This window comes from Bombus affinis, chromosome 1, assembly GCF_024516045.1.
Source record: "Bombus affinis isolate iyBomAffi1 chromosome 1, iyBomAffi1.2, whole genome shotgun sequence".
NCBI lineage: Eukaryota > Metazoa > Arthropoda > Insecta > Hymenoptera > Apidae > Bombus > Bombus affinis.
Genome location: NC_066344.1, coordinates 3,446,929 through 3,468,279, shown reverse-complemented (window position 1 = coordinate 3,468,279; position 21,351 = coordinate 3,446,929). Strand labels below are relative to the sequence as shown.

Sequence of the window (21,351 nt, the reverse complement as noted above, 5' to 3'; positions counted from 1 at the left end):
TCATAACCTATATTTTAACTTATATTTGTAATTTATATCATATCATATCATAACTTACATTTTATATATCATATACATAAATGAGTAAAAATAATGATTAATATATATATACATAATATTTAATTACATTTATAATTCCTTCATATTGGTGGTGTAGAAAAACAACGCAAGGACTTGTGTGAGGAGAGTTTGTGATGTAAAATTAACCATTGTACTAATTTTATATGATTATTATTAAATGCCATTTCTAATAAGTTATTGTACCATTTGTCTTCAAAGCCAAATCCACATCCTATAAAAGTAGAAAATATTATGTTTAAAATACCAAATATGTTGCTAAAATAAATTAAGTTTTCGTAATAACTAACCAGTTTTTGCAATCATTTCAAGACAAGAAAAGTCATCGTCCACTGGATTATTAAGAAAATAATAAATAGCCATACATAAAGCATTCTCTCCTGTTGTTGTGACAAGGGAAGGGTCAGCACCTATATGCAAATTTAGAAATGAAAGAGACCTACATGTATTATAATATTTAATTATATCATGTATAATTTTGTGTAATAAATATATATAATTATGTGTAATTTTGTTTTGTGTTATTATTCTATTTTATACATACCCTTTGCTAACATAAAAGCAATTAAACATTTATGACCTTGGAAACAGACACGGTGGAATGGTGTTAAACCATAAGGTAGAGATTTTACATTTACCAATTGTGGACAATTTACTATTATATCAATGCATTTTAACGCATAAAATTTTTCATAACATTTCTAAGAAATAATACATATAATTGTATATATTTTATAATATGACACATCATAAAATAAAGTTAATAATAAGAACTGAATAAATAAGTTTAGAAATATTTTTAATACAGAATTTTATATCTAATATTTTATAGTATAATTCATATTATATAACGATATTTAATAGGTAAGCAATTTACATCAGTCGCATATTCCAAAGCATTTAACATTTCTTTATGACTGATAATACTTTGATGTCTGGCAATTACTTGATTATACGTGTTAAACTTTTGTAATTCTAATAAGTTGTATTTCGATTCATTCGTGATTCTTTTAGAACGATAATCTGCAATTCAAACGCAAAATTTAATATATTAAAAACATTCTTTTTACCTATAATCTATATACAGAGCTGAATATAATATATAAAAAGGTCTGAATTATTAAGATTTTAATTTACATGCAATTATTAGCTATCAGAAGTTTGAAATTTCAAAATGTATGTACCGTGAATGTAATTGAGTATAAAAGAAACAACTACGATAAATCCAATAGTGGCAATAAATTTAAAAATGTTTGTAATTTCACTTAACGTTGTAAAATATTTAAGTAAGATATCGTAAAATGATTCGTTATATTTTAATATGAGGCTCATAGTTTCTGTTTCTTTTAAATTATTTCCAATTTCACTTGTGTTTCGTGTCAATATTCGAATCGAGAAACCCCTTTTAATCGTACGATTTAGGAACAAGAACAGCAGATAGGAATCTACATGTGGCAAACATTTCCCCATAACTGCTCTGAATAACCAATCAGAATAAGCGAGCAATGATGCAGGATGTCCTCTTTCAATAAGTAGTCGACACTCCGGAAGTGATTGTCTAAAGTCTAAGGGGTAGAGAGAGCCGTTACCCTGAGTAACGATTAGATATACCCCGAATCCTCAATTTGAAGTTGTGAAACGGGGTCGCCGTAGGGGGCACGGATATTCAGGTATTGCAACGAAAACAGAATCGACGCAGACGCGAGAGCTAGCCATACTTGCTCGTCAGAATGAGTGCGTTGTGTTGAGATACCCGTCCGCTAGTGTTTACAATTTTCCTTGGCAAAACTAATCAGTGTTATGATTGCACATCGTTGGAAAATATTTGTGAAAATAACGCAGTGATTATTCGATTTCCAAATTGTTTTATTCGAAATCATTCGTGATACAGATATATAAGAGGTTCAGTGTAGGTAAATACACTCAGTTGTATTTCCCTGTGTTACTTCAAACTTGTGTCTTGTTACGAAAATGGCGAATCTTACAAATCGCCGATATTCTTGTGGAAATTTTGTATATATCTATATGGATAACAAAAAGTGAAACTATTCTACGATTCTAATGTGGAAGAACTTTATTGGGGCCAAGTAAGGAAAAAATTTCGGATAGTCAAAGATGGATGCAACAATTGAGAGAGAGTGCAGTGCTTTGGGTGGCCTCTTTCAACAGATTATAACTGACATGAAGGTAAGTAACGTTAATGGTGTGACAATATTCGATATTTATTTTGCTTGAGCGCGACCGCGTTTTTTCCTGTTCATTGTTTTTTGTACGCTTTTCTACCTTTGCACAAGTAACGATGCAGGCCAAGGCGCGTTGTCGATGCAACTGTTCTTAATACATATACATATTTCGTAAATATTATGAAATCATTATGACCGAAGAGGCAACATATTCCTTCAGTTATTTCTTCTTATGGTACTTTTTAAAAATATGGTTCCATTGTCCTAATTCTGGAAACTACTCTTCGAAACCATTGAGATACTTTAATGCGATAAAACGAGGACGATAGCTAATTTACACTTGTTCTAGTTCTATAATACTGCTCCGAAATATTTTTTCATATTTCCAAGATAATAAATGTATATATTCTTTTTACTTGATGGAACTAGTAAACAACGAATATAGCGTCGAATAATATTTATAACAAAGTAAATTATATAAAATAATCCTATTTAATAAATTTCATATATAAATTTTTTATAAAGTGTTATTTAATTTTATTAAACAGCCACAAAAAATGCATGTAATATTGCAGCTATGTAACAATTCAATTTTCTTCTTCAGGTAGCTTCCTAGTTCATAAAATTATCTAATCAGAAAAGATAGGTAGGCGTATGTGATTGCATTACCCTATTAAATGTGTTGTATTTTTATGATAACATAAAAGTATCTACATCAAATGTAATAATATGTATTTGTACAATGTATAAAAATCGTATATATATAAATTATTTATATATTTCTTATTTTGCAAATAAGAAAATGTTATAAAAATTTGTTTTTAGAATGGAGCACCATTATGGGAAGATTTAATTTCAAAAGCAACCAAATTACATTCTTGTCTAAGGTAATAATTATATTTTGATTACAGTTTAATATTTATTTTATTAGTAAACTTAAGATTTGACTTTTGTATTCAATAGTAATACTAATTATATTGTGCATAAAACATAAAAATAAAATTTACTGCAAGCTTGTATTTTAATTACAGATGTATTGTAAAATTTACTTTACAATAATATAATATCTCTAATTACATTAAAAATTTTTTTAGGGCTGCTATTTTAGCTATTTCTGCATATCTTGAAACCTTTCAAAAAATTGCTGATGCTGCAACTAATGCGAGAGGTGAATTATGTCTTATTTTCTATGTTTATTATAAACAATCATATATCAATATTTGTTTGTGTCATACTTTCTTTTTTAATTTTTTATGAAATACTTTTAAATTTTAACTCTTAGTCCAATAAAATATTTGTAATTAAGGTGCAACAAAAGAAATTGGAACTGCTTTAACCCGGATATGTCTTAGACATAAAGCAGTAGAAACACGTATGAAATCATTTACTAGGTAAGTTTTCATTAAACTTTAATAATTTTTAATATTTATTTGTTAAATAAGTATTTTTTATTTACCTATTTTTTTATTAGTGCTATTATGGATTGCTTGGTGTTGCCCCTTCAAGAAAAATTAGAAGATTGGAAAAAATCTTTAATAAATTTAGATAAAGAACATGCTAAAGGTTAGTATATTTAATGGTAACATATCTGAAAATGTTGAAATATATTTATTGAAATGTTGAAATATATATTCAAATTCTGTTAATTTCAGAATATAAAAAAGCAAAAGCAGAATTAAGAAAGCGATCTACTGATACATTACGTCTGCAAAAGAAAAAAGCACGAAAGGGTCATCATTTACAAGGACAGTCACAAGGGCATGGAACATTATCAGGTGATATTGAATTGAATCGAATGCTAGAATCTTCAGCTGCTGTTGTTCAAGAAAAACGGTTAAGTTTAGAAGAAACGGAAAGAAAAGCCGTTCGCGCGGCTTTACTCGAAGAAAGGGGCAGATATTGTCTTCTTGCCAGATTTTTGAAACCAGTACTTGTTAGTAACATCAGTTATAATAACCGGGTAATTAATAATTTAATTTCAAATAACACTATTAACAACATGTAAAAAACAAACATAGGATGAAGAAATTGCAATGCTAATGGAACTGACACACTTACAAGAGGTTTCTGATCAATTACAACGACATGCAGCCTCTCCACATCATTTACCTCCTGCATCAGAGCAAGTGATAACAGATATAAAAGGTTGCGATGTAACACAATGGTCACTTGCTACGCCGCCCTCAAGTCCATCTCTGTCACTTGGGTCAAGAAAAAGTTCAATGTGTTCAATTAGTTCTTTGACTAGTAGCAGCAGTGGTTCTTGTAAAAGTCATCCAAGTCCATCTGGACACCCTTGGCACAGATCACTTTCTCAGGTGAAAATTACGGTAGCATAAACAACCGATATTACATCCTTTTCGTTCTGCTTCGTTATTATACTAAGAATGTCAATCATTTGTGCATGGCATATTAGTTTCACTATTTATGCACTAGCCGTATTTTAAGCAAGTAGTTGCTTATGGATCATAGCATGAATGCCACTTGGCATCGGCTTAGTGTGTATGTGGTAGTCGATGTTGTACTCGTTGTAGTCTGTCGGTGTCAGGCCCTCCAGCATCAACGGTATGATGACACTACGCCACTTGGTAAATGGTAGTTCCCGTGACTCTGGCTTCACTTCTCAGGACACGTTATACACACAACCAATCTCTGAACATCAGGTAAGGTTGTTAGACACTAGTTGCTTGCCACTTCATATTTTTCCTTTTTATTTGCAATATTCAATAGATTTCATATTCATCCTTTCAGGTGTATGTCTTTTTTACGTTTTTGAAGTTAAACTATGTTGTTGTAGGTATCAAATGTGTCTTCTCAAACTAATCAAAATACTGGTTGTACTACAAGACCTGTAACTACTGCTACTTGGCCTGACTTGCAGGAGACATCAGTTCAGTATGATAGGCAAAATCAAAACACAATCAACGAACGGCCGCACACGATCTCTTCTGGTAAGAAAATTATTAATTAAAATATATGGTAAAGAATAACGTATAATTTATTTATAATATTACACTTATTCTTGTAGCTTATGAAAAAGGCCATCAAAGACCAGCACTCAGTGTCTACACATTCCAAGCTCCAGATAATAGTGGCTGTTGTCATAGTCAACCCGCTTCTCCAGTTTCTTCTTCCTCTTCATGTTCTTCCTCTAATCAACAAGCATCCAGAGTACAATTGCGTAGAAATAATGGTAGTCATCGCCCTCCTATACCAAACAGATGTTCCAGTTTAGAGCGACCAACAGTTCCAATAAAAAGTGAACCTCCTGGAAGTCCTAGAGGGAAACCTAAGTTACCACTTCCAGCACATTTAGCAAAAGGTCTCTATTAATCTTTATGAATTATGTTAATGTTTAGAAAATAACATATAATATTACGATATAATACAGAATTAGCAACTCATCAACTCCAGCAACCAATGTATGTGAACATGCACGAATTAGCAAATTTAGCTGCAAGCCGCGCTCAAGAGATGCAGTTACCTTTACCACCACCTCCTGCTTCATTATCAGCACCAGGAACTGAAAAGGTAAGGCAACAACATTTGACATTTTGTAACTATAAGTGCTTAGCTAAATATATTTTTAGACTGAAATTACGGAAAAAGATGGTGGAAGTCAAACATCAGAATCTAGTATTGAATCTAGCAGTGGATATGGAAGTCAAACTACTATACCGCATTCTCATTCACTCCATAATCCAAGTGAGAATGCATGGAATGTACCTGGTGCTGTATCTACTTTAACGGTCCGTAGAGGATCGATGCAGCAAGTGAATAAACCTCCACCACCAACAAGACGAACGTCTACTATTATAACTGCCACATTCAATAATCCTTCAGGAGGTTCTAACGATGAACGCACTGATAATACTTGCGACGAAACTGAAAATCTTCCTCCCCCGCCAGCGTTTTTGTTAGAAGGTTCTTCACCTACAGCTAGTCCGACTCCTCAACGGTAGAATATAATTCTTTTTCATCTCTATTATGAAAGGTTTCAATGTCACGTAAAACGCTACTGTAATGTAATATATATTCTATATTGCAGATCTATCTCAGTGTCGGAAACAGTAAGGACTCTTACAGAGTTACGTCATACACCTGCTAGTCCATCTCTTTTACGGAAAGCTACAGGACAAGCACAATCGCATAACAATGCGTCTGCTACATTACCGCATAATGCTGTGTTGCAAGTAACTCGATCATCTGTTGAACGTTCATGTGCAGCCATTCGTTCAGCTTCTCAAGAACGTAATTCAAATACTACACAAATAACTACTGTCAATACAGGTGTAAATATTCAAGGGCAAGGTCCGGGAGGGGTTGGCCAAAGTTTTATGGCGGTTCTCAGTGCTAAGCTCATTAACAGTACAGGTAATAATGCCACAAGTGGTAACAATACGAATAGTAGTCCCAAATCTACCAGAAAGCACTCCATTGAACAGCAGATAAGCAAAAATTCTAAAACACCATCTGGTTTTCTCGAGACTTTGAATGCTAAATTAGCGCAACAACAACAAAACTTGCAAGGAAATAATACAACGAGTAGATCCGCAAGCGTAAGACGCATAATGGGTAATCGTGTACCCATTATGGATCCTTTACAAGTCAGGGATTCTCTCATGGATCAAATACGAAAAGGTACCTCTTTAAGGAAAACCAGTGGTCCCATTAACGATCGTTCAGCACCTAAAATTTATTGAGTATTATAATACGGATGTTCGTACAAGTTCCTTTGTTATTTCTGATGCATCTGATATTTGCGACTGTTGTAACAATCGCAACACGCATTATCAAGTCTAAACAATAACGTGTTTACATCGCCAAATAAAATTGCGCTTGTCACGCGTATATATGTACCTTTACGAACGTACATTTGGTAATTGATGATCAGTTAGACTGACTTCTTTGCATTTCGGTGCACTGACGTAAAATTCAAAGAGTAAAGCAAATTTTTTACCTGAATTCGTTAATATCGTGTTTAGTTTGATTAAAATTATGTAAGAAAGGCAAGCTCTATATTAAATCCATCTTTAATTTATATTTCGCAATGCGTGTCATAATATATATAATATATACATATATATTAATTCAGTGCAAAGATAAAACGACGTGTCTTGTTTAATTAGAGAGCCCAATTTTATTATATCGTACACGTACTTTATAATTTAAAATAATAAGATTTAAATAATATATTTATAAACTAAAGTAGTATATTTACATATTATTGCAACTTTAAGTTTTAACTTAAGTTGATGTTTGATACTAATGCCTGATGCTTGCCAGTACTATGGAAAACCTGACTGACTGAATCATATTTTAGTAGCAATTTAATACTTTATATTTTAATTTAAAGAAGAAATACAAAATCTGCATATATAATTTAATATAGAGCTCGTGTCTTAATGTATTATTATTTTACATGTAGTGATTAATTTTACCTGTATTTTCTGTCTTTCATTTTCCTGTATGAAGCGCACAAACACAATTGTCATTTTTATTTCAGACTATTTTTATTTCCTACTCAGTATCGTGTTCCATGCGAGCACAGGTTCTAATAGTAGCATTTGTCAACCAATATAATACTGTTTGGTATGACAAAATTGAACGTAAATGTATGTGAGTATTACTGCCCAGGTAGAACTTAATTTTAGAATTAGTTTTTATATTGGCCCGATTCCATCGAGATTTATATCTTTAATATTTATTCAATATCGATATACAATAATATTGTATTTTCCAGACTACAGTATTACTGCATTATTTTTTTTTGTTTGAACAATTCGTAAGTTAATTTTACTACACTTGAAAGTTTTTGTATTAACTTAGTGTAGATTTCTTTAGATTATACCAATTGTCTTTTACACATACCGCCTTCTTGCTGGAGAAGTGACACTTTTAAAAAATCCTTAATTTCGATATGTTTGTAAAAATTCCCCAACTGTTTTTTTTAATAGTAAACGATATATATGAATAATATTTTATAAAAAATTTTAGAAATCTAAGGATTATTGGTTAAATTACAACAAAATTATTAAATTGGTAAATAATTACTAAATTGTTCAATAATTAGTAATCTTCTATTTCAAAGATTCTATTTTATTTTTATTAACTGTGGATCACTTTTCTAGCAAACTGATGATAACCACTTAGTCCTAGTTTTAAAACGTATCCATATTTCGGAATACCATGGATCTGTATTTAGAATACTTCGCGATTGCAATGTCTGTCTCTTGCATATTGATTCTACATATCCGAGTTTTTGTATCACTGTGTTTTTTGACATTAGGGTAAGTATTGTACAATACTGTTTTATAATATCGATATCTACGAAGTTAGGAGAGCTGTTGAGATATGTGCATTTACTATTTACTCGAGTATTTACTGCCAACGTGTTCGACCAATATTCTCGTAAATATTGAGTCAACATTTCGTCACAGTACTTGTGTTCTGCCTGGGCAATGCTGTTCCAATATCGGTAAATATTAAAAGTAAACGTATATATGTATCTCAGATCGGCGAGAAAATTACTAGTGCGTTAATACATCATTTTTGGTGAATGTATACCTCTGCGCATATTTAACTAACTGATGAAAATTATGATCCCAGTGTAACAAAGTATTATTAATCGTATTCGTCTCGTTTTTTCTTAAGTGACCATTTGCGAATAGGATTCTATAATATCTACTACATGTACCGTGTTGTTTATTCGTACGGATAAACGGTGATGTACTAACTACAAGCAAAAAATATCTATTGAATAGAGTATAATTGAAATGTTTGGGAACGACGCCGACTGAACTGAAAACACTACTGCCAATTTATAGACATTCAAAAATCGTTCCTTTCATTCCTGATGCAGGTGTTAGGTTTTGCATTTTACTTTAGTGAAGCGTCGCTACGGGTAGTTTCTCTAGCGAACAGTGCAAATAGTCTTATTTATTTCGAGCAAGCATTTTATCGTTTACAAATGTGGATAAATAGCTAACACATTTCCAGTGATAATGCGATTTGGTATTTAATGCTGAAGTCGAACATAGGAAATTACATAAATAACAATAAAAAAAAAAGAAGGACGAAGAAAGAAAGAAGAGAAGAAAGATCGATAGCTTTATAACAAATATGCTCTGTAGCTGTGCAAAAAGAAAGAAAGAGAAAATGTTTCAATTCCATCAGCATTAAATGACAAACACTTAGTATGATAAATAAAAAGAGCCGTAATAATAAAATAGATAACCGTAAAATCTGCTGTAATAAAATAATATTTAATGTAGTAAAATGTTCGAGAGGTGATTGTTAATTTGTAATAATTATTTCAGTAGCAGATCAGATACAAAGAATAAATAAATAAAAGTATAACAAACAACAAACCGATATTCGCTTTTTTGCGTGTTCACTTGTCAATATACATATATATATATATATATAATTACGAAGGAATAAATTAATCAATTTACTATACTGAAAACTTTATTCACAATATATATAAAAAAAGAGGAACTTTCCATTCCCTGATACATATATAACTAATTGCGACGATGATGTTCGTTTATGTTTTCACGTGGACTATAGCTTATCCTATGATTACTTACATATTATGTAACTGATATATTTGTAGATAAAAAAAAAAAAAAACAGAAAATGAAAAGAGTAGATTCATGTATATACCCTGCGCGAAATTAGTTCAGTTAAAAAAGGAAACAGAACATACAGTGTTATATCCTTGTAATCGAAATTTACACAATCGGTTTCAAACATTTTGCGCATAAAACACATTAAGATAGATATACTAAATCTAACCGTAAACCGAGGGATCTTCGTACGTGCATTGTATGTTCTCTTCATTGAAACAAAAGGCTCGTGCCTCGGCCAATTTGCAAGGCATACCGCTTACCATTGGTAAACCATATATATGAAACGAATCGTTCAGTGTTTGCTTCTGATCCCCGGATGCAAGAAAGTCGTTATCCTTGTTTATGATTAATGCAAAACTTCCAGCTGCAAGAACATATTTTTTTATACTGAATATACATTGTAAAACGGTGTAGGTGTTATGTGTATCGAGGTATGGTGGTTTAACTTATAAATGTGTACCCCGTCTCTTAGTACGATGAAACGTTACGTACGGTTATCTAACTGTAAACAGGAGCAATTTGGGCTTAAAGTGAACTCGACCGTGGCACGAAGACGTTGAACTTCTCGGGATGGATGTAAGTCCAGCAGCAATCTCACTTTGCGAAGTCGTCTGATTGCTACTTTAACCGCGCTACTTGCCGAACAATAAACATCGCTAATGTTTGATGGTAACTCCATACATACGGGACAAGATTGGTTTACTCCCATTGGCACTAAAGTAACATGTAACTTGAGAAACAATAATTGTACGTGTAACTGTTGTAGATTATAAAATACATTTTACTTACACGGAATATTCGTCTCGGTGATTGACGTAGTGTTCTTTATTTCAATATCTGGCTCCACCTGTAAGAAATTGTCTCTATCGATAGTTCGACGAATCTTTTTATTTTCTTCATTCAATTTTTCGTTGTTTGACAAATTTTATTTGATTAATTATTGGCAAATCGTTTGGAACGATTATAAAAGTTTGAAATGTATATAAATACCTGTACAGGTTCTTCATTCTCTATTTGTATAGTTGATACAGTTTGGTCTTCCGTTGCAAATGTCGGTGTTAAATCAGGTGATCCATTGGTAGTGATAGCCATTTCTGTTTTATCATAGGCATCCGGTTTCATATAAACTGGAATTGGTCCTTCTATTCCATCTGGCACTGCTAGTTCATGATTGACGACGAAGAAAGAGGAATTCACCGGACTGGTATTAAATTCTTTGTATTGCTTCATAGTAGATAGTTGATTTGGCGTTGTTTGTTCATCGACTGGTTCCGCGCTGCTACAAATTGAAGCGATTGTGTAATTCTGAAAGCATTTATTCTATCAATCGTTACATTTTCTTTTTCTAATTAAAATTGAATAGAAATCGTCTGAACTTACAGTGGATACAGTAAGCTCTTGCTGATAGTAATCGTAAAGCCTCACGTTTGCTGGCTTAAGATGATCGACAAAATACTCCTGTATTATTCTAAACGAGACGCAAGTATTTTGTCCAGTTAATTTATCAAAATAAATCGTCATAGTATCTTGGTCTTCCTCGAATCGTTTAACTTCTGTAATTTATGAATAGTTCTCAATTAATATCGTATTATTATCCGTTAATTCGATTTGTAATAGGAAAGAGAGTGAATTTACTTGAAGATGGATCTAATAACAAGTGAAGACTCGCTCGATCAGGCACGTAACCACTTATCATTCCAATTTCTAGCAAAGCCATGTTACTTTCCTCATCTGCCAGCTTATATCGAGCACAGATTGTAATTTCTTGTAACGAGCATTCGTTTCCATGACTAACGGAACGAGCTCTTACCGAAAGATCAAAAGCATCCGAACCGGTACTATGCGGGACATTGTATTTAAGATTGCTCTAAAATTGAAACGCAATGTCTATATAATTTGTAACGAAAAAGTAAATAATTATTTACAGAATTCCTACAAAAGTTCCTGTATTCCTGAATAAAGATAAAGACATTTACTTTACCTGTACTAAAACACATCCTTTGCCTTGAGCAAATATTTCTACGATAGTTGGTAAAACAGATAAACGAATTTGCTTAAGAACCATACGATTTTCGTTATGCAATTTGTAGACATAATCCACTTCCTTAGCAGTGACAAGAACAGACAAATCGATATTTCTATGTTGTACAGTCATAGCATATTTCGTAAGAGCCTCCAGTCCAACGACCGTGTCTTGAGTGGACGTAAATCCACCTTCGGCGTTTCTTTGCTTTGATATCCAGCGAACGGCTTTCAAGGCTTCAATCAAATGTCCATCACCTAATTTCAGTAAGGTAAGAATGACATATGCAGTCATTTCGATGCTTAGACCGATCGAAGGCTTAGTTTTATCCTCCCACCAAACTAGATTCTATAACGTAAAAGGATCAAGTATTAAGAATAATAAAATCGTAATTATAGATATATTTTAACTAAGTATCAAATAAAAAAGAAAGAAAATTTAGAGATAAGATATATTTCCTGATCGATTATATATGTTCATTCTCACTTTGTAGCGTGTAGCGAGATTCATCAAAGACGTCATGCTGGAATTGGCCTTTGGATCCCCCAATAATGCTAACGCGTATGTAGTGAGAACCGTAGTGTGTAGATTATTGTGACCACTAGCTGTTCCCTTTTCCAAACAACTCTGGGCATTATTAACAACAGACGATGACAAAGGAACGCCAGATTCGAGCAAAGAAATTAGGATGTATGCTGTTATTCCCGATGACGAGCCATCGTATTCTTCAAGGCCGCCCTAAAGTAAAACTTGTTGCAATTTATTGAGACATTCGAACAGTTGAAAATTTGGCGAACCTTCATCTGTTTGTGAAACACAGTGCCTATTACGGGGAAACAACCATTTTCCAATTGTTGCGATGTGATCCAGCTAACAGATAGCTTAAGATCCTGTTCGTCGATATGAATCAAGGTTGCAGCCTGAGCAAATGATTTTAATACGAATGCAGTCAGCCATATAGAGCTTTCACTACTTCCAAACGCAGAATAAGAACCATCCACATGTCTGTACGTTAGCTCTCTCTGGTATCCTAAGTTCAATATATAATAAAAACGGTTAATACTGTCTTAACTGATCAATAAAAAATGGAAGGTTTTTCTTTCAATTTTATAAAACAAATTTCAATCAAGTACATTAATTGTTTCTGCTAAAAAATATTCCTCTTTCTGAAAAATATGTAACGATACCTTTTTCCATATTCCTAATCGCTTTCGCACGAAGTTCAGGGTTATCGATTCCGATCACATCCAGATATTTAATCACGTGAATATTTGGAACAAACAGTACCATATTTTGTTCACCGCAACCTTTTGGTAATTGTACGAGTTTATCTAAATTTTCGAGTGCCGGACCTAAGATGTCTCCTATCAAATTTAAATACGCTCTCCCGCTATCCGGTACCGCATCTTCAGGCAATGTCAATTCCCACATGAACGCGGAATCATCGCTGAAATCCATCGGGCAAATCAACGTAGATTTCGTTTCTTCCATGGGGAAACCTTCGGGTAGAATTAGAATCGGTTTCATGATTACGTCCCTTAAACATGAATAGATCAGACATTACGTTCCTTAAATATGAATAGATTAGTTATTTGTTTATTATTAATTTCTATTTCTTATTTTTTTGTATCGTTAAAATTTATTCTTACTTTCTATTAGGAAATTTCTTTTTTTTTGTTTTACTATTTTACTGTACGAGCTATTTATTTATTCTTAATTACCGCGTAAATACCACAGTTTCTGGTCCGCATGGTTCAGGAAAATCAGTGTCTATGAAAGCGGCAACCGTTACGTTAACTTCTCCGATTACTCGTGGTTTCAAAATGTACTGATAGACAATACTGTCTCGTGGTTTTACACAGAACGAGGCGATCGAATTCGACGAATGCAAATCAATTCCTTCTACCTCTTCCATTTTAATTTTTACCTGTGTATTAATAAGCGAAACAAATTATTAAATACATGGATACGAATTTCGTGTTACATGGATTTTGGAGTTGAGAAAATTATTTGAGATAAAATGTAATTTCGGTAGACGGCGTACGTCTAAAACCAGTCTATTAGAAAGTATATTTAAAAATACGAAATTTCACGCATAAGAGAATTCATATCTTTTAGTACTTAAAAATTTATTTGTTATAACAGTGGCAGATTCAAAAGGATTGAAGGCAGTAGCGCGGTCGTCTGTCCTCTCCCCAAGACTAATAAAATATAAAAATATTATGTCACAGTTTGAAAAACTAGTTAGATATGGTACAAGATAAAAATATTAAAATAAAAATTACAAGCAGATTTATATCTTGTAAAATAAGGTTCAAAAATGTACTTATATATGTACTTTTACACCTTTTGTTACCTCAGAAAGGCTTCTGGATCCGCCACTGTGTTATACAGGAACTTATAACGATGCACTTACAGGTAAACTGTGATGCATGTAATTGAAAAGGGACACTTTGAAACGCATTATTTCTCCACGTTTTATGCTGTACGGTAAACTATAATCCAGGAAGAACAATTGGAACGCTGTTATAGTGGTCGGAGGGGCTATTCCAAGACCGTGAACCGGCGAAATACATGTTGTATATCCAACCCAATCGGTGATGGTGTGTGGAAGTGTACGTTCTATCGTTACTTTGCCCTCTTTTCTATGAAAAATAATTAAATATATAGTTATAATAATAAATCTGATCGAATCTTGATTGTGATCAACAAATAACGTATTTATCACAACACATATAAGAAAGATTGTTGGCACTCTTGAAATATTTAATACGCTTTTAAAATTTTATGTATTACAATATATTTTCATATTGAAAATATATTTCAATCATACCCAGTAGGCACCAATTCCCACAACCATGTTTCAGGAAAATATGATCTAAGTGTAGCCGTCTGAGCCGGATTTTGGTCAACATATTCTACTCCTGGATCCATGGCCGCAGCAGCAACAGCATCTGTTATTGGACAAGTTAAAAATTTCATTGTTTTTATACTTAGTCGCTTTCTACCATAAAGAAGTTTTGCAAGCATGGAGCGTGAAACTTTGAATTTAAATTCCACTAGTTTTGCGAATGCATAGGTTTTCTTTGCAATCGTCAGCTTGAACGAACGATCGAAGAACGTCTTTCGTTTATTCTAGTTCTGTAAATATACATATATGTATATCTCATCGATTCGTACAAGCTTACATTCCATTTCTTTTCTTTTATTTGCACACACGTTACACATGCCAAGTAAATGGAATTTTTTAAAAACTGATTCTATCTTTTGAAACTGAAATCTTTATGTTCGTAAAAAACTGAAGGGAAACGATGGCATTGCGTACCTTTCGTACTTCGTTACACGAGATTAAATTCGTTAGTAATAAGAAAGATTAACAAAGACTCGCCAGAATGGAAGGACTTGAAAGAAGACACATGGGAGGCAAGAAACATGTCTGTGTGTTCCATGTACATCCACGGGCATGGTCGTGTTTGTAATACGAGATCGCTCATTACAATCACTCCAAAGTCCTATGAAAATCAAGATCGAATCGTTTAGAGTGTCTGGAGGTTAAAGGGATGAACGCATACGCAAAAAATCTTACGACAAAAGCTTGTACAGCGTCCACATAGTTAACCCTTTTGTTGTATATTACGTTGTATTTCGTGTTTCTCCTCTTTCGCAATTCGGTAAATCCTGGAAAATGATTGATCTCTTCGTTCGTCCCTTCTGATGCCATTGCTGCACGATTCAAATTTAATATTACAAATTACGTCAATAATAATATCAAAGTTATAAATAATTCAAAGACGTACATTTGCAATGAATTGCCGATAGAAAATGTGGCTCTGGAGTTGGATGAAATCTTCTCAATTGGTCGAACGTTTGAGTGGCACTGATCAGATTGGATTTCGATTTACCCAAAAATAGGGTCGATTTATCTACCGCAGAGATTCCACAAAGCGATCCAGGAGCAGCTTCGACGTGATACTGAGTCGCCGATCCTGGTGTTTGAACATCAGTATGCCATGCGGTTTTTACTTTGTTCTCAAAACAGTGGCCAACTTCTATCGTGTAAGTTGTTGCGACAATTTCACCATCTGATCGTACGTAATAAAGTAGCAATTCCGAAACTGGAGCCATGCTTGGCGTTACTTTAACGCTTAATGGGAATCTAAAAAATATATATATATTTTTTAGTTGAAAGCTAACGAATTATCGATGACACAATTTAGAAATAATAGTATAAAAATATTAGAAAAATTTACCTGTGTACTATAGCTGTCTGCTCCGTTTTGTTAGCAAAAGATTCAATAGAACCCAATAAATTGTGAAATTCAAAATAATTCAACACCGTATCCCGATTAGGTTTGTGCTTTACGTGTCCGTATATTAAAATACCTCCCTTGGAATTGATCGAATAATGGAAAGAGATGGATTCACTCATGTTAGGTGGTGTCGTATACATAACGTTAAAGGAATACTTTTCGCCACACGTGATCGGTTGATTTCCCCGAGCTACCGTTAAGTAACTATCGGACGGAGAATACCAAGGATTCACGGTGGTAGATGCTGATGGTTGATTCATGAAAACCTGAAATAAATCGTATATGAGACCAACATTTATGAGAAATTAAAGTCTGACTGTTTATAAACATAAGAAGTTATTAGGATTGATAAGTATTTAACGATAGTTAGTAGCAATATTAATAAGTTACTATTAATGTTACTTACTTTCCAACGTTGGTCTGGTGGATAATAAGTTGTCGGATAATCAACGGCGGTGGCGACAAAGCTTAACAAAACGATATTTTTATGTTGCGGTGGTACGACAAAATCGACGAAACCATCAGGGGATGACATAAAATCACGACATTCTACAACATCTTTCTCCCATTCGATTTTTCCACGTACTTTTAGGCAAATTTGAATTTTTTCGTTCGGAGCAGGCGTGTCGTCGTGTCGCAAAACTCGTAACTATCATAAAAAGATACGATTTAAATAAGGTAATTATTACCACAGACAGATTAAAAATTATATTCGAGTAACATAAGCATGAGATAAAAATTCACTTTTCCATGATAAGGTAAACCGAACTTGAAGTATTTAGGTGTATAATTCTCGTATTCTAATTTCAGTGCTTCGTGCATCACCACGGTTCTACTAATCGTAGTTTCTACTACACCAGTTCCGGCTTCTGTGAATTCAGCTATGAGAACGATATTGTTCGGATCCATTTTCCAATGCGCCAAACCAAGAACCGTCCCAGAAAGAACAAATTCGGTGCAACCATCCGGTTTATCGAGCTAAAATATTTATTTCGTCTTTGATATACCTTTCCACTTCGATAATCAAAATGAATACGATAGAAGAAATGTATGACCCGTTTGATGCAAAAGTGGTATACGTCGATCTTTTGCCTGTTTGCTTTAGCTGCAAATCTCGAGAACAGGTATATATTCGTTAGTTTCTCGGTGAATGGCAGAATAAGCCTTAAGACAATCGTCCTTATGGAACTCTTACTCTGTTCCTCGTTATTCGGTAACCAGCAATTTTTGACTCACACCACTTTCGCATTAAACGGTTCGTATATACGTACTTCCGTTTCGTAACGTATCGCCGGAAGATTGGGCAATCTTCTCCAACTTGGTGTTTGCGGAGTTAACTTCAGCAATAGATTACCTTTCACAGGTTTGCCGTAACTATATCTGTAATGTTATTTAATTTTAATATATAATACGATTTAGGTATTAATGTAATAGCTTAGCAACGTTGTTCATAATATTTGAAATTTTATAGTAAAGATACGATAACAATACTTGACACAGATGTTCCAAGTCACGTTCTCCACATCCGCAAGAATATATTTTGGCGAATTGATGGTTATTTGAAATTTTGGCAGAACGTATTTCTCTACTTCAAATTGAGTAGTGTGAATCAAGTTAGAATACTCTCTTTCTTTCATTACTTGTATGTTCCACGTTCCCTGTTACATAAATTACACGTAGGGTTTATATAAAATTATTTAAGCATAGAGAAAACCATCATATTCTTATTTTTCTTATCTAACAAAATAGCAACTTGTCTTTAGTCTTTGAAACAATTATTTTCTCGTTTAGTCGATCTGTTCTTTCTATCTTTTGATTCGAAGTATTCGGTTCTTTCTAACTTTCTCTTTAACTTGATTGCATTTAATTATTTTCTCCATAGACGTTTCGATTTTACCAAGGTTGGTTCCGGAGACAAAGGAAACGTCAACTGAGCCATCCCGTTCTCCGTGCTTACGTTCGTCCATTGCGCTACTCTCACTAACGATGGATTTTCGATCCATACTTCTGGAATCTGCGAGCAACGAAAATTTCAAAACATATCCAAAGTAACGATGAAACGATAACTTCGGGCAAGCAATAGAAATCTAACGAAAAATTTGAAACGAAGTAATTTCTCACCGATTTTTGCGACGGTTTTAAATCACGCATAAGCATAAGAATTCTGATTTTAACGTCTTGGCCGGGCTTGTAGGTCGGTTTATCGGTTTCTACGAAGGTGATCAAAGAATCATCCTCGATCTCTACGGTTGATTCCGATACCACGACGTAATCGGGATACTTGTCGAATTTGATTTTTAATCGGAGACTTGCGCTTCTGGAAACAGTCTGCGGTACTGTTAAGTGCAGGCATGTTTCTGTACCTAAAAAAGGGAAACAGTCATTGATATATATATAATTCGTAGATAACATCAAGAAAGAAAGTTTAGGATTGAACTGGTGCTTATCATTTTTAATATTAAGCTTGAAAATGTTATTTTCCATGTTAGCTTGCAACATCGAAGCGATCGTCTTCGTCCGACATAAATGCATTCGCGCGAAAGAATACCCTTAATCGTTAAATTGCTATACCAAGAAAGGCTACAAACAATTAGCTGCTTAATTACACGTGCATTTAGATAATCGTTGTTCCTACGGTTGCCCATACGAGCTTTAAAAAACATTTGATACTAAAGTTTTCTCGATAATAATAGGATTAAATTTGTTCATCCCGTATATAATAATATAAACGGGTTTCTCATGTATATATTCTAGCGATTGCTTATTTCCTCTCGAGAGAGGGAATCGGCCAATTCAGTCCCCCCGCAGGAAGCGACAATTTCAATTTACGATTTGTTTAAAGAGTCCGATACGAGATGAAAACATCTACAGAGATAAGGGAGAAAATGAAAAGCAAGAGGATAGGACAAGAATTTCTTAAAAGTCGAAACTTTGATTATTTTCTAGTTCCTACTTCATTTTTTCGCGTAGCTAGACGATCGTAAATTAACTACAAAATAACCAGTTGTTCAAAATATTCTTTTAACATTGAAACATTCTTTCGAATATCGTCTTTCCCCTTAAGCAGTAAAAGCGTAGAATTTGGAACGATCTTTATTAGTAACATCTTTATCTTCTATGTTACTGTACACCTAAGCACTCTTGCATCTTGATAATTTTATGTTTACTCGTTATCGTAACAAAGATTACGCAAAATCGAGTAAAATTCATTAACAGTAATTTTAATTGAAGAATTGCGTGTCTAAAGTTTAAAATCAAAATCAGTAATCATTTAACGCAATGGTATTTCTATATTAACGATTCGTCAACATTTTATTAAATTAATAAATAATATAAATTCGTATAAATTAATATAAATTGATGAGATACGTCTTGCAAATTTCATATATAGTTTATGTATGCCATTGACGGAGGTCGCTTATCGAAATGATACCGATGATCTTGAGCACATACACAATATGTATAATGTACATACACAATGTGATGTCAAAGGTCTAGATTGTATCTCAAAGAACTGTGAATTTATTCTCGCAGTACAATAAAGACGGGTATATATACAAATTACAAACATCTATCGAGACAACTAACGATGTAACGCGTGAATAATCTTTTAATAATTGTTAATTTAAAATTTTAAAAATTGAACTTCGTTCCTTCGTATGGCAAGAATCTTTTCAGTAACTAGTAATGGCGTGCACGTAATTCTTCGGAGGTTATCGTTACTCCTGCGATATTCTTTGGTTTGCAGTTCTTCTTTCAATTACAAGTGTATTTACCTGTTTTTACAACGGCGCTAGTACGAGCCAATACTTGATTTTCTATGGTGGGCACTAGCTCGAGAAGAACATGAGCCGGTAGTTCCAAATTATGTAAAGACAAACAGCCGCTTTCGGTTTCGCCGGCTAATAATCTTTTCGGTGCCATAAACACATATCCCCTAAAAACAAAATAGAGCTAGCACAAATGCAAAATAATATGCTACAAACTTAATTTTTCGTCTCGTTCTGCAACCTCTGCAGCGCATACGTATGTTCAACGACGTAATATTACATCGATCGAATTTATATACGTTAAAGATTATCGGCATACCACTGTGTATTACCAAATATCGTAACTAAGTAAGAAAGTTGATATCTTTTTAGAAATCGAGCTTGGAGATCCTATCAAACAATACCACAATTTTTCTCCTGAATATTATATATTAAATATGTTTTTCATTTATACTTTATTTATATTCTATCTATCTTCTTCCTATCTTTCCTCTATGTATTATCTAGTCTTTACGAAAATTATACGCGCAATTAGTTAGTACTTCAAGACGGCATATTCTTCTCGTAAAATTATCGACGTCTAACACGTCCATCGAGACATTGTCGTGATCGATAATCTGATCTTTATCTCGAATTTGAATTCATAGAATTTAATCGGCTACAATTACCGATTTGGAGTCGACGTAGTTTCGCAGTAGCGTGAAATTCCCACGGAATAAACAAACAGCACCAAAAACACCAATTTACCCATCGTACGTATCTCGTATAGTCACACTGTTTCTAACATTTAGTTTCGACAAACTATATTCGCGAACATGCTTAACGCTTATTCAAGACCTAGCTTGTTCGTCCATTAAATGGCAAGTATCGTTTCCTGTACGATAAAGACGCAAAGAACGTTTAACAATGCGTTAATATATGTACGTAGCTCTGCGCCGTACGCAGACTGAAAGCACGATATTCGTTCGGTCCCTCTTATTAACCCCCTGAATCTGTAAGGAGAAGGGTTAAGCGTTTTGCTAATACCGAATAGAACACGTACGACGTACGTTCAATTTTCTCCCATGTCACTTATCAAGCTTTAACGTGCAATGAAACATGAAATTGTTGATAGAGCTAAGGAGTATTATAATAAAAGAATTTTCTGTGCATTTCAGAAACTGTATAATTTGGTGTTTGATCTAACAAAATTATAAGATATCTACGACAAAGGACAAAGTATAATAATTTTTTGTACTAATTTGAATAATTATAAAATTATTGAAATATACTTAATAAAGAACTGTAATAACTTTGTCACAAGTAATATTATATTTCGCAGGACATTCTTCTTGTTTAATTGCTGATAATTAA

The 21,351-nt window shown here is 33.4% G+C and overlaps 3 protein-coding genes across 5 annotated transcripts; 1 reads left to right on the top strand and 2 right to left on the bottom strand.

Annotated features, from left to right (window-relative positions):
* Positions 1-47: 47 nt before the first annotated feature.
* Positions 48-1,619, bottom strand: LOC126915594 (uncharacterized). Its single transcript, XM_050720416.1, has 5 exons — positions 1,263-1,619; positions 956-1,101; positions 623-779; positions 369-488; positions 48-292 (listed from the first exon to the last, which is right to left on the bottom strand). The coding sequence occupies exons 1-5, from the start codon at positions 1,546-1,548 to the stop codon at positions 141-143; spliced, it is 861 nt and encodes a 286-aa protein (XP_050576373.1). The 5' UTR covers positions 1,549-1,619; the 3' UTR covers positions 48-140.
* Positions 1,620-1,654: 35 nt separating this feature from the next.
* LOC126915535 (protein MTSS 2-like) lies at positions 1,655-12,605 on the top strand. 3 transcript variants are annotated; one of them, XM_050720285.1, is made up of 15 exons: positions 1,656-2,265; positions 3,087-3,148; positions 3,356-3,429; positions 3,568-3,652; positions 3,733-3,824; positions 3,914-4,194; positions 4,280-4,579; positions 4,796-4,924; positions 5,059-5,212; positions 5,290-5,583; positions 5,653-5,792; positions 5,852-6,219; positions 6,310-8,739; positions 12,053-12,189; positions 12,412-12,605. In XM_050720285.1, the coding sequence occupies exons 1-13, from the start codon at positions 2,194-2,196 to the stop codon at positions 6,962-6,964; spliced, it is 2,706 nt and encodes a 901-aa protein (XP_050576242.1). In that variant the 5' UTR covers positions 1,656-2,193; the 3' UTR covers positions 6,965-8,739; positions 12,053-12,189; positions 12,412-12,605. The 3 variants fall into 3 exon arrangements, with proteins under 3 accessions (XP_050576251.1, XP_050576242.1, XP_050576261.1); XM_050720294.1 differs by lacking the exon at positions 12,412-12,605 and having other exon boundaries at positions 1,655-2,265; positions 5,143-5,212; positions 12,053-12,155; XM_050720304.1 differs by lacking the exons at positions 4,796-4,924; positions 12,412-12,605 and having other exon boundaries at positions 1,657-2,265; positions 12,053-12,155.
* LOC126915507 (alpha-1-macroglobulin-like) lies at positions 9,714-20,961 on the bottom strand. The gene is made up of 25 exons (XM_050720229.1): positions 20,667-20,961; positions 20,005-20,165; positions 18,350-18,591; positions 18,126-18,242; positions 17,720-17,886; positions 17,500-17,608; positions 16,973-17,206; positions 16,635-16,877; positions 16,169-16,494; positions 15,716-16,074; positions 15,505-15,641; positions 15,307-15,430; positions 14,752-14,872; positions 14,335-14,563; positions 13,640-13,845; positions 13,106-13,455; positions 12,716-12,948; positions 12,405-12,656; positions 11,877-12,266; positions 11,531-11,762; positions 11,276-11,448; positions 10,886-11,200; positions 10,685-10,742; positions 10,388-10,609; positions 9,714-10,259 (listed from the first exon to the last, which is right to left on the bottom strand). Exons 1-25 carry the CDS (start codon positions 20,747-20,749, stop codon positions 10,057-10,059), a joined length of 5,286 nt encoding a protein of 1,761 aa, XP_050576186.1. The 5' UTR covers positions 20,750-20,961; the 3' UTR covers positions 9,714-10,056.
* Positions 20,962-21,351: the final 390 nt, after the last annotated feature.

Excerpts from the sequence above, each read along its gene's own strand:
- LOC126915594 (XM_050720416.1), bottom strand. The coding sequence starts at position 1,548 with ATGGGGAAATGTTTGCCACATGTAGATTCCTATCTGCTGTTCTTGTTC. Across the intron at positions 489-622 it reads TGCTTTTATGTTAGCAAAGG|GTGCTGACCCTTCCCTTGTC; the intron begins GTATGTATAAAA and ends ATTTGCATATAG. Across the intron at positions 293-368 it reads TGAAATGATTGCAAAAACTG|GATGTGGATTTGGCTTTGAA; the intron begins GTTAGTTATTAC and ends CTACTTTTATAG.
- LOC126915535 (XM_050720285.1), top strand. The coding sequence starts at position 2,194 with ATGGATGCAACAATTGAGAGAGAGTGCAGTGCTTTGGGTGGCCTCTTT. Across the intron at positions 5,584-5,652 it reads TCCAGCACATTTAGCAAAAG|AATTAGCAACTCATCAACTC; the intron begins GTCTCTATTAAT and ends GATATAATACAG. Across the intron at positions 5,793-5,851 it reads CAGCACCAGGAACTGAAAAG|ACTGAAATTACGGAAAAAGA; the intron begins GTAAGGCAACAA and ends ATATATTTTTAG.
- LOC126915507 (XM_050720229.1), bottom strand. The coding sequence starts at position 20,749 with ATGGGTAAATTGGTGTTTTTGGTGCTGTTTGTTTATTCCGTGGGAATT. Across the intron at positions 14,564-14,751 it reads TGGGAATTGGTGCCTACTGG|AAAAGAGGGCAAAGTAACGA; the intron begins GTATGATTGAAA and ends TATTTTTCATAG. Across the intron at positions 12,657-12,715 it reads TGTTTCACAAACAGATGAAG|GGCGGCCTTGAAGAATACGA; the intron begins GTTCGCCAAATT and ends GTTTTACTTTAG.